Below are 24,505 nucleotides of genomic sequence, written 5' to 3'. Positions count from 1 at the left end.
AGTAATTATTATGTAAATGTTTAATTTTTTTGTTACAGTTGCTGATCTCTGTGTTTTGAAGAATGGCATAACAGAAATAGTTGCATAGATGAGAAAGAACACATTGAAAAATTAGATGCGGCGGTGCTGCACGGCCGCGTTTCTTTCTTTCTTCTTCTCTATTCTCTCTGTTTCTTCTTTATATTTTTTCTTTGTTTATTTCTATTTATTTGTTGCGCTCTCTATTTCTCTCGCTTTCTCGCTCTTATATCTTTCGTCTCTTTCTTTCTCTCTCCCTCTCCCTCTCTTTCTCGCTTGCTGCCGCATTCTTTCTATATTTCTCGCTATTTCTTTCTCTCTCTTTCTCTGATGATCTCTCTTTCTTTGTCTTTCTGCCTTTATTTCTCCCCTTATTTCTCTCTTTCTCATTCTCTCTATGCTATGATTTGCTCTCTTCCATCCTCCTCTCCCTTACATCTATCCTCCTCACCATCACTTATCTTTACCACACCCATGCCCTTCTATACTATACAAGGCTATGCTGTGCTCTGCTAGTGTGCCTGGATAGCCGAGTGGTTACGATGCTCGCATTCGGATCGTGGTTATGCGGGTTTAAATCCCGCCTCGCCGAGAACTTTCTTTCGCCTAGAATTTTAGTGGCGAAGCTGTCCTTGGTGAAGCCTTTCATATCCGGGATACGTGGTAACGCTTGTGGACATCATAAATGGGTACGCGCCACAGGCCATAGGCGTATCTACCGGGGGGGCAAGGGGGCCGCGAGCCTCCCACTGAGAAAGTTGGAAGCTGCTCCGCCCCCCCCCCCCCAACATTCGACAGTGGCTATTGTCGGCTGCAGACTAGGAAAGTAACAATTCAGACAAAGGTTTACTTGGACGCAACAATAACGTAATTTTGTAATAAAATTTGTCCTACGATTCTGCTGTAACGACTGTTCTCCGTGTGTCATGACCACGCACTGTAGGCTACCTGCGGTGCGGGCTGCCTATTCCACGCTTGTGCGTCTTGCGCTCGAGCACTGCAGAGGAGGCTATCGCTCAACAGGGGCTCTGTAACATTACAGCAATCTGTCATGATTTTATTTTGCTCTGTCTGGCCTGAAATTTAAGTAATCCGCGACGCAGATATGGGCAGCAACCAGTAAACGTTTTATAGCCCGATCAAACGCTTTCCTTTACAGGAATTCAGTTTCTTTGAAAACGAATAGCATCGCGACTGCTCCAAATTCAAGCTGCTGTGAGGTGATGAGTGGGCACAAGTGTCCAGTATTTTAGTTGTGCTTAGCCAGGACAGCTAAAATAGATTCCCACTTTAGTCTCCCATTAGCCTGCTTCACTTGGCTTATCATATGGTAGCCTGCAGCGATCGCAGCGGCTTGTAACAAGGCAGTGGGCTCGAGCACATTGAGAAGCCTAGCTTTAAAGTTTACCCCGTTACTTGATCTACCTCACCAGGGAGATCAGCAGCGCCCACGGTTTTCTTGACTAAGAAGGCTGCCTACCTGCAAAGGATTGTGTCTGTTCCTAATAATGTTTATTTCTCTCTCTACGTCTTTGTCAGCAACGATGACTTTACAGAGAGTTGTACACGCGCAAAAACAGCTCAACATCGTTATACTACAACTGAAAGTATCTATTAATATGAATCGATCTCGCCCGCTGCTATAAGCAGCCGCTGCCAATGTGATTGACGGGCAGCCTTCCTAAATTATGTTCAGAAAGAGACACTGCCTGGCTATTCCGACAAAAAATGAGTTATTGTTCGGCACAGTAATGTGCTGCTTATTTGCACACTTCATTTTAACGCCGCGAGTTTTCGCAGATTTGTGACGTTGCGTACCAAGGAGGTGATTTTATGGCACATTGAAAATTTTTGATGAATAGCGAAGAACGAATGACAAACCATACGCCGTGTTGAAAATAGTTCATTAATATTTTTTAACGCAGTCATGCGTACGTGGTAATTACGCGGTGGATCACTTACGCATCATTTGTCGCGTCGTTTTACAAGCAGGTGCTCTGAGCATGACCAAGAAAATTTCGACCATTGACTAACAGCTAACGACCTATAGGGTAGTAAACAATGTGGGGTATTTTAACGTTATAATCACCCATATTTTTTCAAGGAAAATTTGAGCTTACACAGTTTGCGTAGGTTATTTACTTGGAGGTACTGGAGGGGAGGAGTAAAGGTCCACTTCACCGCTTTTCCGTCCACCCCCCACCCCAGCTGGGAAAAGTAGGAAGGCAAGGAACGACACCTAGTTTATAAATTCGTAGTCATTTATAATCTTATAACTGTACACAAACAGCTCAATGTGGTTTGCTTAAGTATTACTCGACTGAACTTGGTCTTTTTGTTAAGAAAGACTTTATATTACAGGGCTCTAACAGTAAAGAAATGGGCACTCGGCTTATCCTGAAGACTGCAGCGAAGTATCTTGCTTCGTCAGCCACATGTTTTGTTTAGTAAGTGAGAACTTAAGGTACTAGAGTGATAGCAGGTTCTTTATACTCATCGTATATATAACGCCAAACAAAGACTGGCAAGTTTGCTGACGCAATGCTCAGATGATCAGGTTAAATTTGGGTGTACTTCTTAAACTTCACAGTAATATTTTCAAAATGTTATTAAACACTGCTCTGTTGTCGCGGTGTAGGGCGGCGCAGCGTGCACAATATGTTTGTGCAGGTTCTTCCTGCATTTAAAACAGACAGTGTTGAAAAGCAAGTCATCTGATCTGCTCTGTGAATATAAAAAACGCCTTATATATATATATATATATATATATATATATATATATATATATATATATATATATATATATATATATATATATATATATATACATATATATATATATATATATATATATATATATATATATATATATATATATATATATATATATGTATGTATATATATATATATGTATATATATATCTATATATATATATATATATATATATATATGCCAGACCCCCCCACTCGCGAACGAGTTGGTGCACCACTGCCACAGGCGTTGGGTAAATCCCACCACTCACCACGGGTCCGCTAAAAATGAGGGCGACAGTTAGCCCAACAAACGGGTATGTGCCACAGAAATCTGTGCAGCCTATCAGAAAACTATCATTATCATAAACGCCTATGTGCCATAGAAATTGGTTAAATCCCACTACAGAACTTTACTTAAAAAGACGATGGCAAACATTAGTCCAACAAACGGCGTACGCGTTACCAGTCACACCACTGTCACGCGATACTTTGCGGTTATAAAGATAGTCGCTATACTACCACCTCAAGGCTTCACAAAGAGTGTTTATTAAAGAGCAGTGATACAACATATCGGAGCATCTTAAGAGAAGGCTTTTTGTAAACTTGTGTGTAAGAGTGGTATGGTCAAGATGCAGTAAAATTATAGTACCAGCTCAAAGCTTAACAAAGAGTGTTTAATAAAGAATACTGACACACTATATCTGAAAGAATTTAAGGATATGCAAATGAGTTAGCTAGATGAAGGGAACGCCATCAGGTTCACTGTTTCATCGGTGTCCGCGAAGTCGAGCCGGTTGAATTCTTTCTTTATCCTTCTGACTCTATCTCTCTTTATTTCTCACTCTCCTTGTACTCTTTTCTCACCCATCACAGTTGTCGTATTCCACACTGGACAAATCGGCGCACGTGTTCTGGCGGCGAAGTAGAAGATCAAGAAGAGGACGAAGAGGAAGAAGAGGGCGACGAGAGCGCGTGTCAGTTCATCATGATGATTATTTCTGTTCAACTGTCACGGACTTACGGTGAGCTTAAAGAGCTCCAGTTTGAAGAATTTTGCCCAGTCATATCGCGAACTAAAAATAAGAGCAGGGAATTGTTTCGTTGAGTTCCGTGTGAATATACGCAAGGAAGGAGAGCTCTCAGCATCCTGACTCGCAGCCTTCTTTTCAACTCACGTCCGCACAATCCGCTCTGTTCAGCCATTTATTGATGTCTCATTGGCAACTTCTGAAGAATTTTACTAACAAATACTCTTGCTCTACCGCGAACAAATTGCTGCAAGAGAGTTCACGAATGCTGTTGCCAAAAAGAAAACAATAAATACCACCCTTTTTAAGGTCATACATGTGTAGAGGAACACCAACATACTATGAAGTAAAGGAAGATATAGGGGACGTCATTTGCGGTCTTGACTGCATTGCAATAATTATGATATAAATGGCCGGTTTGGCCGATATGAACTTTACCTCATGTCAATAATATCGCATAGACCACCCCATCGCGCACTTAACAAAGGGCTTGTCGCCTACAGAGCGAGAGACGTCAACGTATGCAGGGCCCCCGGGAGCACGAGGCGACCACTTGATATAGCCTTCCCTGGCGTTACTACGGCGCGCCAGAAAGTGTACTTGTGTCTATTACAAGAAGCTTCAAGGATGGAATACGCATAAATGTAGGCGTTTCGTATTCAAGTCTGTTTGTATGCATATCAGTTTGTGCGTTCAAACATTCCAGCAACTCAAATACGCTTCCTGCGTTCTGGTGTTTTCGAGTTCACATAACATTGTATTCAAGATGGAGTATTGAGATAAATGCAATATTAAACTAAAAAGTTTGAAAAAAAACTGTAGGAAAAAACTGCGTAGTCATGCCTCCCAGTGCCTTTCAGCGCACTGGGTAGCACTGGAAACGCTGTACAATGTGTCCCAGTGTACTACAGCGTGCTCGGAGGCACTGGGACAAACTGTACAGCATGGCCAGTGCCGCCCAGTGCGCTCAAAGACGCTGGGAATACTCTACAGTGTGACCCAGTGTCTTACAGCGCACTGGGAGGCACTGGCCACGCTGTACATTTTCGACCCGCGCACTGGAAACACTCACTGGCTGCACATTGGAAAAAAACTGGGCGCGCTGGGTGGAATTCCATAGGATTTGGCGTTGGGTCGCGAGAAGTTGAACGAAAAACTTATCGAATAGTTTGAAAATATTATTCTATTATGTGCCCTACACATATCTGGCTTTAGTTTAAGTTAAGCGACGAACGTACGTATACGCTAAGGCAATCATCTGTCGAGCGCGCGCGCGCGCGCGCTTTCTCTGAAGCCTGTGATCGAGTGTCGTAAATGTAGTTCATATAACTGCATTGAAAGAACTTATCAATCGCAACACAATATGACATTAGTATTAGTATGATAATAACATCAACCTACTCTAACAGCCAGTCCTGCTATATGCGCTCGTACCGCTGAAAGCCGCACGTAATCGGCAACAGTGAGGCAATGTAACGCTCGATCTCGGCGTTTTTATCTTCTGATTCATGTAGTCGAAGATGCTAATATGGCCTCGCTTGAGTCAGGTATGATCGGAACTACATTTGAACGGTTATTAGGTTCTTCGTAATTGAATATCCACGTTATTCACAGCGATCATGGCGCACGGAGTACAGCTGTAGGCCTAACGGTCGGTTCGGCTAGGATGAACTACTGCTGCTGTATAGTACGCGGAACGTAAAGAAAAAGGACAGAAAACATGTTCAAAGGCGTGATGAAATCTAAAGTGTTCAGTGTGCAGGTCAGATGCACATTGTTTTTTACATAGGTATGACTAACTGCTTAGCGAGTCAGTGCGATTGCCGCAACACATTTGCGGTTACGCGAATATTTCTTGCGGCAAAACGTGCCAGATAGACGCTCTGATCCCAGGCAGCACACACAAACGCATCAACTACCTTCTCTTAGGTTCTCGCGAGCAGGAAGAGACTAAATATGAATTTCTAACCGAGAAAAAGCAAGATACTGGCTATCGGAAGTAGTTAAAACACGAAGAAAAAAGTGACCGCCTCTCGACTTCCAGTTGTGGTGTAGCGGTAACGTGTCAGATTCAGGATGTATGGTGCGTGGAGGTGGTGGGTTCGGCTGCCGCTCGCTCGTGCTTTGTTTTTCTAGGTTTTTTTCTGTCGCAGTGCTCGCGTATCAGCCCTAATTACGATCTGGGTATGACCACAGTTTTTTAAAACAATTTAAAAGCCCGATTTCGGCCCGTAACGGGTGCCCCAGTGTGCAGTGCGCCAGCGCCCAGCGTGCAGCGTGCCAGCGTCCCAATACCCCGCACCACACTAGTCCAATAATCATGTATGGCATTGGGCAGTGCCACTGGGTGTGCTTTCACGAAAAATAAACTCCGATAAATGCCCAATTTTTGCCAAGGAATAAACTCCGAAAATCAGCCACCAAATTTCAAGAAAAATAAACTCTGAAAACAAGGAGCCCCAGATATAAGTAAGGCGAAGCACGTAATTGGAGACTAAAGTGAAAACACTCAACTCGTCTACACACTCATTGACTCATCATCTTTGTAAGTAGCGGTGATGCTATTACTTTTCGATGAAACACAATGTGTTGCCTGAAACAGGAGGAGCGCTTAATCGGTACATAAAAAGTTTACTGGTTACCGACCTTGTCTGCGTCGTCGATGATGTAAAGTTTATGGCAGGTAACGCAAAAAAAGCATGACAGAGTGCCCGAATGTCATAGAGCCCCTGCTAAAGGTAGCCTCCTCTGCAATGCTGGAGCGCAATCAAGGCACGAGAGCGTCGCCTAGGCGACCAGCACCGAAGAGGGCCTACAGTGTTTACACGGAGGATAATCACAGCAGAAGTGTAGGACAAATTAATTATATAATTGCGTGATTGCTGTGCTGTAGGGAAATTTCGCGTCCGTTGTTGGTTTACCAGTGCACCCGACAGTCACCATTGTGGAAAGCCGGGGGGCTCCGCTCCGTAACATTTCTGAGTGGGAGGGGCTGGCGCCCCCCTTCTACCCCCGGTAGATACGCCTATGGCAACGACGACGTGCCCGTAGATCTATGAGAGGTTTGAACAAGCGTTCCCCCTCTCATAGACCTGCGGGCACGTCGCGATGTTCTGTCTTTGGAGTTTGGACATCCGTGTCGTGACTGTGACTGCCTGTGGCCTAACTCAAGCCTCTGTGCGCTAAGAATCAACGTAGAAACAACCCAGCATCACCTAGCTAAAGCCTGGCTACGACCTAGAAGCAACCTAGAAACAACCTTCATCACGTAGCGAAGGCCTAGAAACAACCTAGAAGCAACCAGATTAGTCTTCAGAATTGTCCAGTTTTGCTGTTTCAAGGCTTGCGCGGCTTAGTGCAAGCGTCGCCTGATGCTTTTTTCTTTGTTAGACACAGCCATAATGAAGACCAACTGACAACGAAACCAAGGAAGGAACAATGGTCGTCATCTCGACTCCGCGCGTTTCCTTTCTTGAAGGCATTGCGTTCACCAATTTCCTGTCAAGGATGCCATGTCACGCTTATATCGGGAATGCCGGGTGCGGGTGCGTTACCGGGAATGCCGGGTGCGTGGCGATAACACAACGCATGCAAGACAGATTATTATTATGTGTCAAAGAAGGAGGCCGTAAATCCGCCCTTTTATTGCGATAGCAATTATATGGACAGTCTCGGGTGGATCTTGCCGTCGCCGTCGCCGCCGTCATGCACCGTATATGTATAAGTATGTATAGATATATAAAAGCCCCAAAGAAAAATAATTAAGAAAAACGCTTCCGAAGCGCGGAATCGAATCAGGGACCTCTTGCTCCGCAGCGAGTGGCGCTATCCACTACGCCACAAAACGCAGATCCTCCACGTAGCTAACGGCGAGCGTTATATACACACCCTTTAGCGCTGGACGGACTCAGAGACAGCAGGCGATAATAAGCGTTTCTTCATTACCAGCGAGATGGCGCTAGGAGCCCGACGGGCGCATTTAAAAGTCGTCGGCGAGCTCGCTCGCTTCTTATATTTGCACATGGGAGAAGCTTGCCCTTCCGCTGTCTGCTCGCGCGTTTTTCTCGTGGCGAGGGGTAGAGGAACGTTTCACGCTTTCACCGTGATGTCCGCGCTCTTGTTACGGCGCGTACGAATGTCACTCGAGCTCAGAGACGCCGCTAATCGAACAAACAGAAGATGAGCGCGAACTATCAAGTGTCACAGCTCGACACTTGAAGCACGCTAGTTTCCTTCGCTGCTTCGGCCGCCTTTGCAACAGAAGCGCTGTTCAAACTGAGAGTATCCATTGGCGAGCCTCACTTCGTATAGCATTAGTTCCTTGCTATCGCATTCATTGCTTCGCCCTTGCAGCGAAACTGTGACTTTTTTCTTAGAGTGCAAGATTCGCACGAATACAGTGTCTGGAGGCGGGCTCATTATGGCCCATATCTGCCCTGTCTGTCCTGAGCGGTGGTTGCTCGTGTAACAGGCCAGTTGCACAAAAATTCACTAAGAACGCGCGCGGGACAATATGTGCCTGTTTTAAAGATGATAGTCTTTCTTGGGATACTTGAACGCAGAAATTTCGGTCTGTCTGTGTGTCTGTCTGTCACACTATTCAGCCACCTGGCCAATGATTAAGCACTCGCTGAACGCCCAGCCATCCTGAGCTGATAGCTGCGTTGATACTTCGGAACATTGTCGATCAAAAAGCAAATATTACGCAAATCTGAGGCGCAACAACAATACGTAAGTATTAGCTGGTGTGTTCCTTTAGTAGAAAATACATAGATACGAAGTTCTAAAGAACCTAGTGTTTTTTAGACTGCGCTGAATATGCGACGCTATGCACGAGAAATGCCTCTGCCGACGAAATGGCGCTGGCACCTGGCAGTGGCCCTGGGAACAGCATCACGGGTGGCCCCGGATGGGACCGCGACTCATGTGTGTACAGCAGGCTATCGTCTTGCGACGACATTTGCAGCGAAGCACGCAGATACGCGGCCAACTTTTTGCCTTTAATATTTTGAAGTGCATTGTTAGGGGCGCTGCAGTTGCTTCAAAAAGTACGTTTGGCTAATTTTTTCCCAAGACCTGACACCATCGGCAGACACATATGATGACGGAACCTGGTCAAGTGAACTGGCATGTAGGTCCTTAAACTGTCCGCGTTTGTTTAGATTGCGAGCACGATCTCCCCATCCAGGCAACACTTGTAAGGCGTACGAGTGAAAACAATAGCTAAAAACTAGATGTAATCAGCGGACTAGCTGATTACATGTAGTGTTTTGCGGTACAGGTCACTTTCCTTGTTCAATCCGTGAAGAGATGGGGGCATGATGGCGGCGAAGTGTGCGCGGCTCGCTTTGCCCTTGTCAGACAGGTAATGCCCAGCAGCTGGACCTTTATGTTTTGAGCCGTCACTCGGATGTTTTTTTTTAGTTCGTCACTACTGTCACGTGTTCTTGTTCCTTTCTGCAACCACGCGGAACGCAATGTGATTTACGTGTTCTCTAGAGTCGATCGCAAGCACTGAAGGAGCATGATCACACCACATGCTTCGGAAGACATGCATCTTTAAATTTACTGTCCGAAATGTTGCCGATCAGTTTTTGAGTGTAACCACGCGAAGGAACGGTTTGTCTGCTCTTAATGACAACTCGATGCAATGTCAGGTATTGGAGCTGACAAGTTTTTAAATGCGAAGCATTTTTTAGCGAACCAAAGGCACTTTGACCATTTCATTCTAGGTGCCTATCTATATGTCTAGCCGCCTTCGTCAGGGCGCTCTCCTGGTGGTCTCCTTAATTATACACATACCAAACACTGCATGGGAGGGCATTAGTGTATGATGAACACGGTGAATAGGTCGTTGCATGAACATCAAAAAATTTGCTATTCATGCAACGCAATGTGTAAAGCTGTTGAAATATTTTGCACAGCAACACAATGTGCATTGCTGTACAAATTCTTTGCACAGCAATGTGCAAAGAAGTTATGACAGTGTTTATTTATGACGAAAAAAACCTTCTTTCTTAGTGCCATCTGAAGATAGACGAACGCCATTACTATTCAGTGCAGCCCTCGCACTGCAAGGAAAGGCGCGCTGGTAAAATTCATCTGCGACGACAAACCCCCTCACGTGTTTTGGTGTTCCGCACTTGCGTGCGTTCTCTGAAGTATTGTGGTGAGAATTTAATTTTTGCTCTGCGCGGACATGTGAGATGCGTTTCACTGTTGGTGACAGTGCCGAGTGCAGTGTCCAATGGGCAACGCGACGATGCGGATAACGGTTAACGCCGAGCGCTTGCCTCAGTACCCGTGGGAACGATGGGGTGTGCAAGGGTGCAATAGCAACACACGTACGCCTGGCGGACCATGTCTTCTAGATAAGAAACCGGAGTGCGGTTCGGGGTAGTGTACTCGCTGGATTTTCATGAATCAGTATTCCTCCGGATCGGCTTCCTTCGTGAACACGCAGTGCCTACTATTATTTCTGTAATCGGTGAGCAGATAGCTAAGATATCTATTGCACTACAATTCGCATGCCTGCATACGATAGACGTAACGGCAATTTTGAGGAACATAAGGCAAAACGTAGTGCACGTAGTGTCCGCTCACTTTGCGTACTTATTACCACACTTGGTGCTCATTGCGTTCAGTGTAACAAACTAGCGTTAAGGAGCTCGTTTCGCAGAAATTCCGGTGTCGGCGTCGGTGCCGTTGGTTGTGAGTGAAAAATCCTTATCTTGTCCGTGACCGAAAAATCAAGAAAAAACAAATAAAATACATAATAAAAATTTTCGGGTCCGAGTGAGAATTGAACCCAGGCCGTCTGCGAGGGAAGCAGGTGTTCTGCCACAAAGCCACGGTATTCCTTCAAACAGCTTCGGGAAAAAAAAAGCTACATGAATGTCATGTAGCGGAAGGAGTCTCCTTAACGCATGTAATATTGCGTGGCAGAATCGTGGAATTGCACCAGGCGTCAAAACATGTGAATTGCGCAATGAGTGGATGTCTTAAAGGCCCACCGATTACAAAGCGCTCAGGCATATTTGATCATCATCAGCAGCAAAAGCACCAACAAAGTGAACAGCTGCGTAGGTTCGCGTGTTTCCATACGGACGCGTCGTGGGCCCTTCGCTGATTCGCAAAAGGAGTAATTATGGAGTATGGGGCACTTAACAAGTGTAGATATTCTAGGATAGATTGAAACGGCCAATGTTACACGCACAGTCGTTCGTTTCCTCACGGCATTTTTGAGGCACACAACACGAGAGCCGAAGCGAGGCTAGCAATTGAGCAGGCGATGCGCACGAAGGCCGATTACGCTATCGCGTTCTACCCTTGAAAGCGAAGCTCAACCGTCCTCCAAGTCTTTGAACATTGTATAAGACTGAGATGCCAGAATTTTGGCGAGACTGGGCCTCATTTCTTCCTGTTTAAATTGAATCATACAAGCAATGTGCACATTAAGGAACCTGCGTATGTGCGAAGCAAATAAGCAACGCTGCAGTTATGAGAGGTAAGGTTCTGCTTGCTTTAGTCCAGCTGCGGAAGATTCCACGAACCCAGAATAAAAGTCCCAAGAATTAGTTTCCTAAAAAAACCAGGGCGAATCAAACGGCACCACACATCAACACCACTATCTAGTCATGAGTCGATATTAGTTTAGCTAGCATTGACTTGTAGCGCACTCGCCATTAGACTCGCCAGCTCGCCTTAGCATGAGTCCTTAGCAATCAGGGGCCTACGAAAACTTTTAGATCAAATGTCGGGCTAGTGCCAAAGAAATTACGTCACTTGTTTCGCAGATATTGCTTCACATCCGCTTTAATTTTTGTTCCGCCGGAAGTGTTCCCTCATATAGATGGCGCAAAGCCGCAGGAGCAGCTCATGAGCCGCCACTTTCTGAACGTATGGCCTTCTATGGAAGCTTCGCTACTAGTTACATTTACGTTGGTTAGATCCCCACTGGAGCGGTGACATATATTTTTCCCTTGTATCGGGATTTTTCGCTCATCGTCAAAGCCCCCGACACCGGCATCGGATTCTGCGACAGGGTGCTTCTTCACGCTATCACATTGATATTTCCAAATTTGAGGTTGATATAGACAGCGAGTCATCTGTGGCGCATACCAAGGCCTGTGGTATGCGGGTATGCGGCACACGTGAATAGTGGAAAGGGTTGTATGACGTGCGAACGGTTGTATGACCTGTGAATCGCGCTCGTCATTCACTGATGCCGCTCTGTGGCAATTTTGGTATATGCGAAGTTAAGGAGACGATCACAAGAGTGCCGAGACGTAGGCTGCTAGACAGATAGATAGAAACGGTCAAAGTGTCTTTGGTTCGCTAAGAAATACTTCGTGTTTAAATGCAGACAAATATCTGCTCTTCCATTACTCTGTAGTGGCTGGAATGCACAATACCCGTGCTCAAGTAATCCAGAATATCACAGCTTTTCAAAAAATTGGCATCGATGTCGCATTTGGCGCAACTGGCATTTATCGGAGGCAATGCTGCGTAATCGAGGTGACTAAAACACTGTGTACATCCTAACTGTCAGATGAAGCAATGCGCATGAACAAGCAGTTAGTTGCGTGTCGAATAATTGAGACATCTAACGGCTTGTGAGTAGCTAGAGCAATGAAACATTTACTGCTCCAAGAACAGCAATGAAAGTCATATGAGGTCTGCGTTACTCTACAAGAAAGGTCATTACGTTGTTTTATAGCTATGCTTTCCACGTTTATGAAGAATGCAGTTCGAACTTGCTCGTCGTGGACGAAATTTTCCGGTTCACATTAAAGAATGGTTACTTACAACAGCCAGAATGAACATGCCTCCTACGGGTCCCATGGCTGTAGCTTCCTCAATAACCTTTCGAGCACCGTCCTCCTCAGAAGCATCGATCTTCCTCACAATGACGTTGGCTCCGGCCTTCTCGAACCGATGAAGACAAAGCCGCTGGTACCCAGTGCGCACTCCTGAGCGAGTGGTGAGTAGAAGCTTGCGACATCCTCGCTTCACCATCCAATCGGCCAGCTCTAGGCCGAAACCGCCCAGACCACCGGTGATAACGTATGACTTGTGCTCATAAAACCACGTGAGTGCTGTAGCCTCGACAGTCAGTGGCGTGGGCTCTCCAGGTTTCTGTAGGGTTTCCTCCGGCTGGATCTGCATATTTTCGACGCATTTTTTAGCTGGTACATTCGAAACAGAACGTTGCCGAACAACTAGTCAAAACGCCATTGAGTCTATTGCGTAAGGCTATCCGAAGTACACAAAGGATAAGTCGCTGTTCCCAGAGAAGCGCGCGATCGATTGCGTAAAATTTCGATTTTTCTTAGAAAGAAGCACCGCCTCTTGCGCTAAATATATCTAAGGAGCCTGTAAAGTCACACGCTTTCTTTACAATGATAGCATGACATATGAAGTAGAGGAAAGCTATATTTTAGGCCAAATGGATTGAAGTTGTTAAAAGCGGACAATATCATGTGCGTGACCAAGTGCTGCTTAACTAACACTTGCTACTCTAGTTCAGTGTACATAGTGTAGTTTATTTAACTAACTACTGTGCTCTCTTCAGACAATGAAGGCAATCAAGATCTCCAAGCCTGTGCACGCCTTCATTGGCTTAGAAAAGGAGCACTAATTAAGAGTTTCTACGTTCACCATTCATACGTTACCGCTCTGTTTAGGTCACACAACACAAGTGTTTGTAGGTCGCTTGATGCAGTTAAATTAATGCATGCTTCTTGAACAAAAGTGCGTAAGTGGATCAGCCACCTATGAGGACGCTCTCACCTCGAGCACAATTTTGCCGATGTGCTTTCCTGAGGCCATGAACCGGAAGGCATCCTCCATTTGGTCATGTGGGAACAAGATGGCGTCAAGTGGTCTCACGGCTCCCGATGCGATGCCAGCACGAATGTATTCCGCAACGAGACGCCGTTCTTCCACCTCACTGACGGCATCACCATGAAGATGCTCGAATACCACTCCGTGGAATGTGACGCCTTTCAAGAACACAGACATTTTTAATGGCGAGTCATTGGACATGTCAACTTTTCCTATCTCGAGGAAGCGGCCATGGGTAGCGAGGCAACGTATACTGGCCTGCAGCTTGTCTTCTGCCAGCGAGTTGAGCACGAGGTCCACACCTAGTAAAAGAATATGGGATATGGGGTGTATCTGAACGCTTATCGCATTATCGGGGCTTAGTGTCAGGCTATTCACCGTCTACAGTGAGTAAACGGTGAAATAACCACTGAAGCCACTGAAATAACAGTAAGTCTTAACCCTACCTCAATCCTTGAGAACTGATTCCATTCACTATTTGGGGAGCCATTAGCCTTACTAGCGAAATGATCCCTGGTCTGCGCATCGCGCGTGTAACAGCATGCTAACAACATCACACGTGGGAAACCTGACAAGATGGAGTAATTAAATAGCGCCACAAAAAATAAAACCAGGAAGAAAAGGGAGACAGTGTCTGTGCACGTTAAAGAGCACCTGATGGTCTAAATTTCCGGATCCCTTCACTATGGTATGCTTCATAATCATTCGGTGGCTTTGACACACGAAACTCCATTTATTACTATTATTATTATTATTATTATTATTATTATTATTATTATTATTATTATTATTATTATTATTATTATTATTATTATTATTATTGTCATTTGCAAAATGCGGGAGCACGAATGTTTTCAAAGAATGTGTCCGCCTTTTCTTCCATCTATTCCATTTCGCATAACTTAAGAAACATGGGTGAACGGGCAGGAGTTAGTGACTGTTGCCGCAGCTGACAAGCTTATAAAGTTATCAGAGCAGTTAATAATGAAGGAATCAGGAAATATCAGTGCACGAAAAAAAAAGGACGACATGGGGATAAATGTCCAGTGCACTGAAAACGTGGCCTATGCTATTCCTTCATGCGAGCGACAGAGACAGTTCAAAAGTGATGATGCCCAAATGGCAGAATAATTGAGCACAAGTAGAGCAGAACGGAAAAAGTTTCTAGGCGTGTAGTTATCCACTTTGCGAACTGCATTTGCGCATATTCATTTCAAAACATCAGTATCGTGTTCATATCAACCAACACGATAAGTAGAAAAATTGTAGAAGGCCTAGAAAGAGAGAAACGTGCCGTCTGTTATGTTTTCGGAGAAGATTGTGACATTCCTCTCAGGACTTCGATTACAGAGGTTAGAAAGCATAAGCATGTGGTGTTCTTTGCGCAATTGTGTTTTCCTTTGTACTCTTGTGCCACTGTTATTTATTCTGCGCTTTCCAAAAATAAACTTTCAGTCGTCAGCACGCCCTTTTTGCGAATCGTGTCCCCCTTTTTCTAGTCACCTGTGTATTTGGCACTGTATTGCGGCTGTTATGAACAAACTAACAGAATATACGTTTTGACGTGACAGAAGTTCCGGCGATTAAGTCTAGAGCTGTTCGCTGCGCGCTCACTACTACACATTTGGGGAGTGTAAATGCTGCGAGCCTTCAAAATCCTATCAGATCCCGCGTCACCCTCGCTCTAATGTGACAGCCGAAGGCTCAGCCGAACGTGAGTTATTGCTAATATGGTGAATTATGGCGTAGTGGTCCCTCCGCAACACTTCTTGCAGCAGGTACTCTAGGAGAGTTTAACACAGCTCATGTTACGCACGCGGATGTTCCTTTCCTGGAAGCGCGGCTGGGGTGTACACCAAAAAGAGAAGCATGGAAAGCGAACGAGATGGCCATGGGAACGGGGCCCGTTTACGGCATCACATTACCCTCTAGAAGGCGCAGCTGAAGCGTTTTACAGCGAAGCTGTATACCTATACCACGGAACGGTTTCGTCTCCGTGGACAAAAACGAAACGCCAGGCCCCTAAACCACCAATACACACTCGCGTGCTCATCTTCTTGCAGATACGCACGTTCCTTGCTTTTTCACCTCGGACGCTGAGGAAGGGCATTCGGATAGGTGGACAGACGAGCCGACGGACGAGTTCGCTGTAGGCTCGGGCACAACTGGAACGTCTGAACTAAAGTTCGACATCTGCGTGGTTTTGGGGCCCTTTGACAATTGAAGGCGGGCCTGTAGCCAGTGGGGGGGGGGGGGTGAGGGGTGAAGTATGTGTGTGATAATAAGGGTGAAGTATGTGTGTTTACCAAAATAAACAAAAATAGGTTTTCTTCTCAAAAAGTCAAGGTTTTCTGCAAGTGGGGCACTTCTGGAAAAAAATTCCTGGCTATGGTCCTGAGTGAAGGCAAACGGCATATCCTTCTTTGCAATCAGGCATACAGCATGGAGCTCAGTATTCGTTTCAATAAATAAAACTACAAAACAAGCATCAAAACGGTATGCTGGATGATAAGGCAACATGTGAGCAATGCGAAGGCCCTTCCACGCGTTGCCGGTAAAGATTAGGTGGCAGCTGCTTGGCACTTCACACGAGGGGTTCGAATGACGTCAAACAGCCCTTCCTTCTTCCCGCGTGTGTTTCCGGCTTTCACATATAAAAGGGAGACCCGTCTAGCAACTCATGCAGTTCATTCTAAGAGTGACATGGGCAGACCACGGAAATTATAGAAAAACATAGTGTTGCGTCTTCCAACAAATTTAACGACAATGACCTGCCTACATGCAAGTGCAGTAGTATGAAAGGCATTAGACACAGATCACCATGCTACCCTAGAGCCGTAAGGCGCTGCTTTGGTCTGGTTGGTGTATATTGAGCATTGGTTGGGAAATTTTGCACTGGAACGTGATGCTGAACAAACGGTAGGCAAGGAAACACACAGCCCGTTATTATTGTGTCTTCTCTTGCCTTCCGTGAATGTTTTGTGCCACTCATGCAGCGCAAAGTTTCCCAGCCTATGCACTATAGCCGTAAGCCGGTCCCCTACCTTTCCCTTTTGTTTCTTGAAGCACGTGCGTTTCGAAGGAGCAGTCCCGTGAATAAGCGATGTTTCTGTTTTCCAGCTGTTGGTAGCGGCGAAGAAGTAATTCTCGTTTCTCTTTGGAACCTAAACGAAAGGGTAGAAAATACATTATTTTTGGCTACTATTCTTGTAATAACGTTCTGTGTTAAATATTATTTTGGAAGAGCAGCGAACACGAAGAAGTGACAATCGAACGTGGACCCTAGCGCGTGCCCGCATTCCATTTTTAGTTTTTTTACGCAGCGTCAAATAAACAAGACGTTCTGTACTGCGGCTCCGCGTCCTCGTTGCCAACAGGGTGCCGTGACCAGGCAAAGAAGAACAGTTGAGCACCTCTGACGATAAAGCGAGGTACCTGAAGAACACGGCCGATCGGCGCGATCAACGCGACGACGGTGACAAAGAAACGAAGAACGAATTTTTTTTTTCCTGGAGGACTATTGAAGGCTGACTTACACAGTTACGCCCTGCCTTCTGTATTTTGCTCTTACCAAATTGAAGAATTGACTACTCTTCTAGACTTCTTGAGCCTCGAAGTAAGAAGCCGGGAACAGGTTTTACTGATGACTGTTGACCAGAGAGAACGAGCCCTAACCACAAAACGACAATCTACTAGACATATACAAGGTTCTGCATCTATGTTGACAATGAAGCTCATTCTATTGAGTTGCATACTATGCAGTGACAAGGATCACTCGGCAGACCTCTGCTGAACGGAGGTAACTTTAGATGAGAAAAAGGACAAACTATGCAAGTTAGGATGTTGCTTCCGATGAGTTAGACAATTTCACAGGGCGAAAGAATGCAGAATCTGGAAGAGATAAAGCTGCGCGAAATGCAAGAGACGACACATCACAACGATGTGCAATCTAACATCGAAGCAGAATACGGAAACGCAGACAACTGTTTCCAGCTGTTCAACAGACTCGATAGCAGTTATTCTTCAGGCCGTTCAAGTTTGGGCTCAGAGCACTGGAAGGAAATATCTCACAAGGATGTTGATTGATAGTGGCAGTCAACGCAGCTTCATTACGGAAGCCTTGTTTAGGAAGCTGAAAGCCACTGTGTTAGTCGAAGAGCAGCTCACCATATCGGGATTTGGAAACATTTTCGCACCTCGCAAACATAATCGGTGAGTATGAGTCACGTTCCCTTGAAATGTAGGTTATAGAAGTTATAGAAATATGCAACGACTTGTCAACATTGACAGAGACAGCTGTACAAGAATAGGTGAGACAAGAACTTACGTTTGGTTGACGCCACTCTATTTCACGTATCGTCTGAGCCTGGAATATGCGTGCTCATAGGAGCTGACTATTACTGGCAGGTTGTGAGCGGAAACATTCAGGGACTAGACGACTCCTTGACCGTCATGGAAACGATCATGAGATGAGCACTACGTGGAGATACCAGGAGTTTGCCCAAGTTTAACAAGCCAGCAGCTTTCAACATCTCCCTAATGGAAGCCAACCGCGCCCAGCAGCTGAGGTCTTTCAGGGAAGTGGACTATCCAACGAAGCGATACTTTCGAAAGATGACAAAAACGACTTCGTTGAATCAGCTCTTAGAAACAGTGAACGCTGTCAGATAAGACTGCCTGGGCACAGCAGATGTTCCGAAGCAGCAAACGGGCGCTGCTTTCAAGAGGCTGGAGTCTATAAATAGAAGGCTACGCCGAGAACCAGAGTTTAAGAAGGAATACGCCACGGCGATAAGCAGATGCTATAGCAATGACTTCGCTCAAAACGACACAGCGGACAGTACCAGCGAACATATGACGCACAACGGGACACACCGAGATGTATTGAGGCGCCACGGAACTACGACGATATCTCGGGTGGTACTCGACGCCTCTTCCCAAGCAAGGCATCCGAAGCAAGGAGCAAGCAAAGCAACGAGCGAAGCATCCGGAGAGACAGAGTCGTCACGTGAAACATTTCAGCGAAGATGGAAACACAGTGAACAAGGGCTACACAATCTCGGTAACCGGTGGCGACGAGAGCACGTCCAAGAGCTTCGCTCAGTTCACGTCGCCAAGACTAGAAGCGAAGAATCAGTGAGGCTTGGAGACATCAAATTAAAGGAGCTGGACATTGACACGACAATTCCGGAATATGGACGAGTCACAGAAGCGTTTCCGGGCAGCGACGGCAAAGTTCGTTGACGCACCGTGCGCGCTTCTGCGGGCATTACGTTGCGGAGACCGGTCCAGATGTTGCACCACCTGTAGTCTGCTGGGGAAACTTCGGCATCTTGTAGACAGTTGACTGGAAACAAGCAAACCCACACAAATTGTTCGACTGGCAGCTGAAGACGAAGACCTGACAAGCGAGCGTGGACCCTAGCGCGTGCCCGCATTCCATTTTAGGGGCGAAGCTCCTTAAGGCGGCACCCGTTCGTCCCTCGTAGTCGTAGTCGTAGTAGTAGTGCGTAACAAGTCTTACGCTTTGACCTCCAAGGTGGTGCCGGTGGGAGATTTTTCCTGTGTGTTGTTGAACAATAAAAAATTCGCAGCGTGCGCGTTAACTAAAAGCCGAATTCTTCTGTCTCTCATTCCCCATTAGCAGCCATTGGCATGTTCCAGTAGGAAACGTTAGTAGAAGTAGAAGTGTAAGTGTTAGCTAAAAGCCGACTTCTTCTGTCTCTCATTCCCATTAGCAGCCATTGTTTACCTCCAAGGTAGTGCCTGGTGAGATTTCTCCTGTGCGTGATTAAACAATAAAAATTTTGTTCAAAACGCCGTTGATTGATGAAATAAACCAACGAAAGACGCCAGATGTTTTGTAAAAGCAAAACGAAAGAACGCCAGATGTTTCTAAAGCAAAGCGAAAAGACGCCAGCTGCTTAACGAAAGACGCCACATGTTTTCTAAAGCAATGGTTTTCTAAACAATGAAAATTGACAGCGTACATGTAAAATTAAAGTGAGCTGCAAGTCGTCATAACTCATCGAACGTTTAGTATAAATGCGCCCGATCTCACGTCGGTGATGATGTACTGGGCAGAATTCACGGAAGATTCACGGTTTACCGATGAACCTCCGCAGCTTCGCCCACTCATCATCATTCACTCCGTGGATATGCTGTGATTTTTAGTTTTTTTTAGCCAGCGTCAAATAAACAAGAAGTGCTCTACTTCGGCTCCGCTTCCTCGTTTTCAACATTCTGTTCATGGGAGTACAGTGCTTAGAAATGCTGCGATTGTTCTGTGCTGTCATCATATCTATGAACATCAATGCGCCAGTAGCTTCCATAATAAATGCGTGATCTATAAAGCTTCACGAGCAGTATACATTAGCCTCTAGATTGTTTAGTTCTAAGAAATAATTGCAGTCATCCAGGAAGAGCTGTGAAATTAAAATGCAGCAAATGTCAAGAAAAATTTCTGAAACGTAGCAGATTATGATCAATAAGAACGTTCGTAAAATTCAAAAAAATATATGCCGAACAGCCATAGCAAGTTTAGTGGAGCTAGCGTTTCTTTTAGTTGCCCTTAGACGTGTGCAATAAACTAAGGACCACCCACCGCGGTGGTGCAGTGGTTACGCTCCTCGACTGCTGACCCCCCCCCCCCCCAAAAAAAAAAAAAAAAAACCGCACCCGAGACCCTGCCTCGGTGTCAGCCGCGGCTGTCGCAATTTGATGGAGAAAAAATTCGAGCAACCCGCGTACTCTGCACGCTAAAAAACCTCAGGTGGCCAAAATTATCAAGAGCTCTGCACTACTTCATTTCTCATAATCATATCCCGATTTCAGCACGTAATAAACTGAGCAGCTTTTCCTTAGGCAATTCCGGCTTTACGCAAATCCTTGCTCGCCTACACGTATTCATAACGATATTTCGTTATACCGACGGTGGTGAAGACGGTGCATCCCATGGAAAGTGCGATGGAAATGGCCGCCTGTCCGACTCCTCCACTTCCGGAATGTATGAGCACCGATTCTCCAGGACGCATGTGCCCATGCACAAGAAGAGCGTAGTAGGCTGTGGCATACACCATCGGTACCGTGGCTGCTTGCTGAAGGCTCCACGTTTCGGGAACTTCCCACAAGAAAGTTGGGTCGACAGCCACAGCTGTCGCCAAGCCCTGGACTGGCACAATACCCATGACTCTGCGCCCATGCTCGTCGAGGCCAGCAAATTCCATGCCAAGGAGGAAATCAGAACTGGCGAGATCATCTGGAAACCGTGAAGAAGAAACAAAAGCAAATTATTTGGCTTTCTAAAGCTATTAATTACGCTGGTAGTACCGAGTTTCCTGCTATTTACGATATGTGGTGTAAACATCACTTATGCAGCTACCGTTACATTGTGTAACAAGAAGCAGATGGAAGAATACATTTGTTGTATAGGTGGCACCCTTTATTGCATTTACGTGCCTATCAAAAGGCTGTTGAGGAATTCAACGCACTGATAAGGACAAAACGCATTTCTTGGAATTCGCCACAACTTAATCCAACGCTTTCAACAAGGACGTCTATGGAGGACGTCTATGGACACACATTCAACTTTATGCCTCTGCGAGCAGGGGCGTGAGCCGCATGAGGCTATCAATTTGTTCGCTAAATGTAAGAAAAAGCTCATGCATGCAGTTTGTAACAATGTGAAGACAGGCTCTGTAAATTTCCAAGAGGCAATATTTTTACAATTTTCTTTAAGAAAATATGCCTTCTCAAATATGTATCTTCAATGAACGCTGCAGAGCGCACTCGTGTGGGCCTATGTTACAAATGTTGTGTAAAATGTTGATGAAAGGCAGACAGTGCTTCAACATGAGAAACATAACACAAACGAAGGAAGCGTTACGCAGTGTGGATAGGGCTATTGTTGTGCGATTCGTACGAAGCCGCACTTGAAAGTTCAGCTATACAGTATTGCAAGAGGGCTTTTATATCTACCGCAGCTTTTAAAGCAAAAGCTTTTCTGGCCTAGTCGAGCGAGTATCGCTTCGTAGCTCCGCGTGGCCTTGAAGCGCAGAACGGATAGCCCGTGACCATAGGCCTGGCGGGCGAAGGTTCATCGCAGCGCCCTCCCCTCCCTATTAAGTCAATGTGTGGGGCACAAATTGCACCCTCCCCTCTTAGGTGACTAAGGGGGCGGCCGCCCCCCTGCCCCCCCCCCCCCCCCCTGCGCACGCCTATGGCCGTGACAGGCCACCCTCCGACCACTGCTGGCACTACCGCTGCCTCGCTAGCCGTTTCTACGTGACTAACGACGTATCTCGCCACTCTATCTGCCACGACGGTCCAGCCGCTTCAGTTGAGCCGTTGCGCCATAGCTGTGAGATGGAAAGAGGGAGTGAGGACGCTTGCTCATCTGCGCCGAAGTCGTCTGCGCGGTCGCAGCGACGACGGCGGAATGCTGCGTCGTACCATCCTGCGGAGGTCATCCGCCTTGATAATGGGTTAAAGCGGAAATTTAAGCAATGCGCGCAAAGTGGCAGGCTGAAACGTGTGTAGAACGAGAACTTAGGCGAGCTAAACGTCGGGAGAAGAATGTAAAAAGAAGACAGCTATGAGCTCTAGGGGAGGCAAAGGACGCCTCACGTTCGACTGCGGCGACGGCTTCAGAAACTGACGAAACGATGGTAGTGAGTGCACGCAGTACAGAACGTTCGACTAGGCATATCGTTCGGTTGGCGAACTGTGCTTCGGCTACAAGGGTAAACAAGCATAACCAAATAAGCAAGCTTTCGTTTGCATAACCAGGCTAGCCGAGCCAAGCCGCAGCCATTTTTTTCAATTGTGTTTACTATTAATCTATTTCGTAAAAGTAGTGCTATTCTAGCAGGAATCGTACAGTCACCAGTTAAATATAAACGCGGCAGCGTTAATAAGCTCGTTTCGCAGAAATTCCGGGTTCGGCGTCTCTATCGGCGTCGTTCGTAGTGAGCGAAAAATGAGCGTTGCCCGTGAGCGAAAGTCCGAAATATATACGAATAAATAAATAAAAAAAAAATAATTTCCAGCTTGAATGGGGACAATCCCAGCACTTCTACATGTCAACCAGGTGTTCTACTACAAAGCCAGAGGAGCGCCTGCAACTGTTTCGGGGAGAAACCCTGTACGAATTTTATGTAGTGCAAGGAGGCTGCTTTTCGCATATAACACTGCGTAACAGAAGCGTGGAATCGCTCCAGGCATCAAAACATGTTAATTGCGCAACGAGTTGGTGGTATAAACGCCCACCCACTGCAAGGAGCCCAGGAAAAATTAATCACCATCATCAACTGAAACCAGGGTGTCGGAACGGAACGAAAACCGAAAACGAAAAACGAAAAAAAAAACGATATTTTTCTCCGGAACGGAAACGCAACCGAAACTTTATTCTTTCGTTCCGGAGTGAAACCGAAATTTTTTCAAACGTTTTTCGGTTCACGAGAAAACTTCGCAAACCAGAACAACTGAACACATGCAATGTGAGCAAATCTCAGGGTACAGTATTAGCGAGTACCTCAGGCAGGAATTCGAAAGCAAAGATATGTTGAAATTGTGCGAAAAACGAAAAAAGTGGCAACCAGAGATGTTTATATTAACGCAAGTGCACTTTTGAGCGACTGTCACGAAGGCTAAAATGGAGAGGGAATTGTCAGCGCTGAAGTTTGTTACAGCGAAAGCTGTTATGAGATCACATCTGATTTGGCGCCATAGTTGTCCGCCGCCGCCGGTGTCCGCGACCGCTATCGCGTAAATAAGAAAAATTAGATGAGAAACAAATTTCTAGAATCGGATGGGATTTTAGCCCTCGCCCTCTGCGTGGCAGTCGGGTCTTCCACCACAGTGCCACGCTAGTGCTTGTAACTCCTTCGCAGTAATACTCCATACAGGCTTCATGTCGGGCGAGGAATCATGTTAACATATGAATATAGCGTGGCAGAAGAGTAAAATAACAACCACGCATTACACAATGCTAAAGCGCAAAGAGTGTCTTGTTTATTGGTTCCTACGAGTGTTGCGGGGTTGCCACTCTAGAATTGGAATGACTCCGGAAGCATTCCACATTTTCGCGACCCTGGAACGGAATGGGGACAACGCTTAGAGGAATGGAATGGAATTAAGCGCGTTTTGCACGGAATGGAATGGGAATGCAGTTACGTCTTTTTCCGAAAGTAGAGCACGTTTTCGTCAGCGTGCTGTTTTTGGAACATCAAACATTAGTAAGTCAGAGCCTCGAATTTAACAGTGAAGCGGTATCTTTAAAATGGCTTGGCTGATTACAAGCACGGTAGTACAAACTAAGGCGTAAATTTGTGTACAAAAAATACATTATCCCAGCAGATACTGAAGGGAAAAACAAATTACCCCTGCGCATTGGTTCTCATTGATACCCCCACACGAAACTGGCGAATACTCTCTGCACAGTGTGATCTTTATCTCTCGAGCAGTTTAGTACCTGACACACGTAAATAACCTTTCCGACAAGGAAGATATTGCATACCTGCGCAAAGTCGAACACAGCGTACATGCGTACTTTTGCAGTTCCTAATGCATCTGATAACATCAGCTTTATGGGGCGTTCATTGTTAACTCGATAAAACTATGAAGCTTTTCCTACGTTGAGGAATTAGATGAATGGAATTGAACTGGCCGGCCATTCCCGGAGTGGGAATGGGCTAAGTTTTTTCATTCCAAGGAACTGAAAAGGATGGAATTGTGGCAAGTTCTAATTCCCCGGAATAGAATTGTAATGGAATGGAGGCGCCCATTCCGCAACACTGCTTCCCACCAACTGCAAAGTGCTCAGCCGTAATTCTTCATCATCAGCCACAGCACAAAGTGCA

The 24,505-nt window shown here is 45.8% G+C and overlaps 1 protein-coding gene across 1 annotated transcript in view; it reads right to left on the bottom strand.

Moving 5' to 3' along the window:
* Window positions 1–24,505, bottom strand: part of LOC119391860 (fatty acid synthase) — a 507,973-nt gene that overhangs the window by 335,292 nt on the left and 148,176 nt on the right. The window contains exons 18-20 of the mRNA XM_049415427.1: window positions 20,575–20,904; window positions 16,691–16,810; window positions 13,593–13,948 (exon numbers count right to left, since the gene is read on the bottom strand). Coding sequence (XP_049271384.1) covers window positions 13,593–13,948; window positions 16,691–16,810; window positions 20,575–20,904 — 806 coding nt within the window. The remainder of the gene's footprint in view (window positions 1–13,592; window positions 13,949–16,690; window positions 16,811–20,574; window positions 20,905–24,505) is intronic.

This window comes from Rhipicephalus sanguineus, chromosome 4 (genome assembly GCF_013339695.2).
Source record: "Rhipicephalus sanguineus isolate Rsan-2018 chromosome 4, BIME_Rsan_1.4, whole genome shotgun sequence".
Lineage (NCBI taxonomy): Eukaryota > Metazoa > Arthropoda > Arachnida > Ixodida > Ixodidae > Rhipicephalus > Rhipicephalus sanguineus.
The sequence above is the reverse complement of the archived record's forward strand: the minus strand, read 5'-3'. Positions and strand labels throughout refer to the sequence as shown.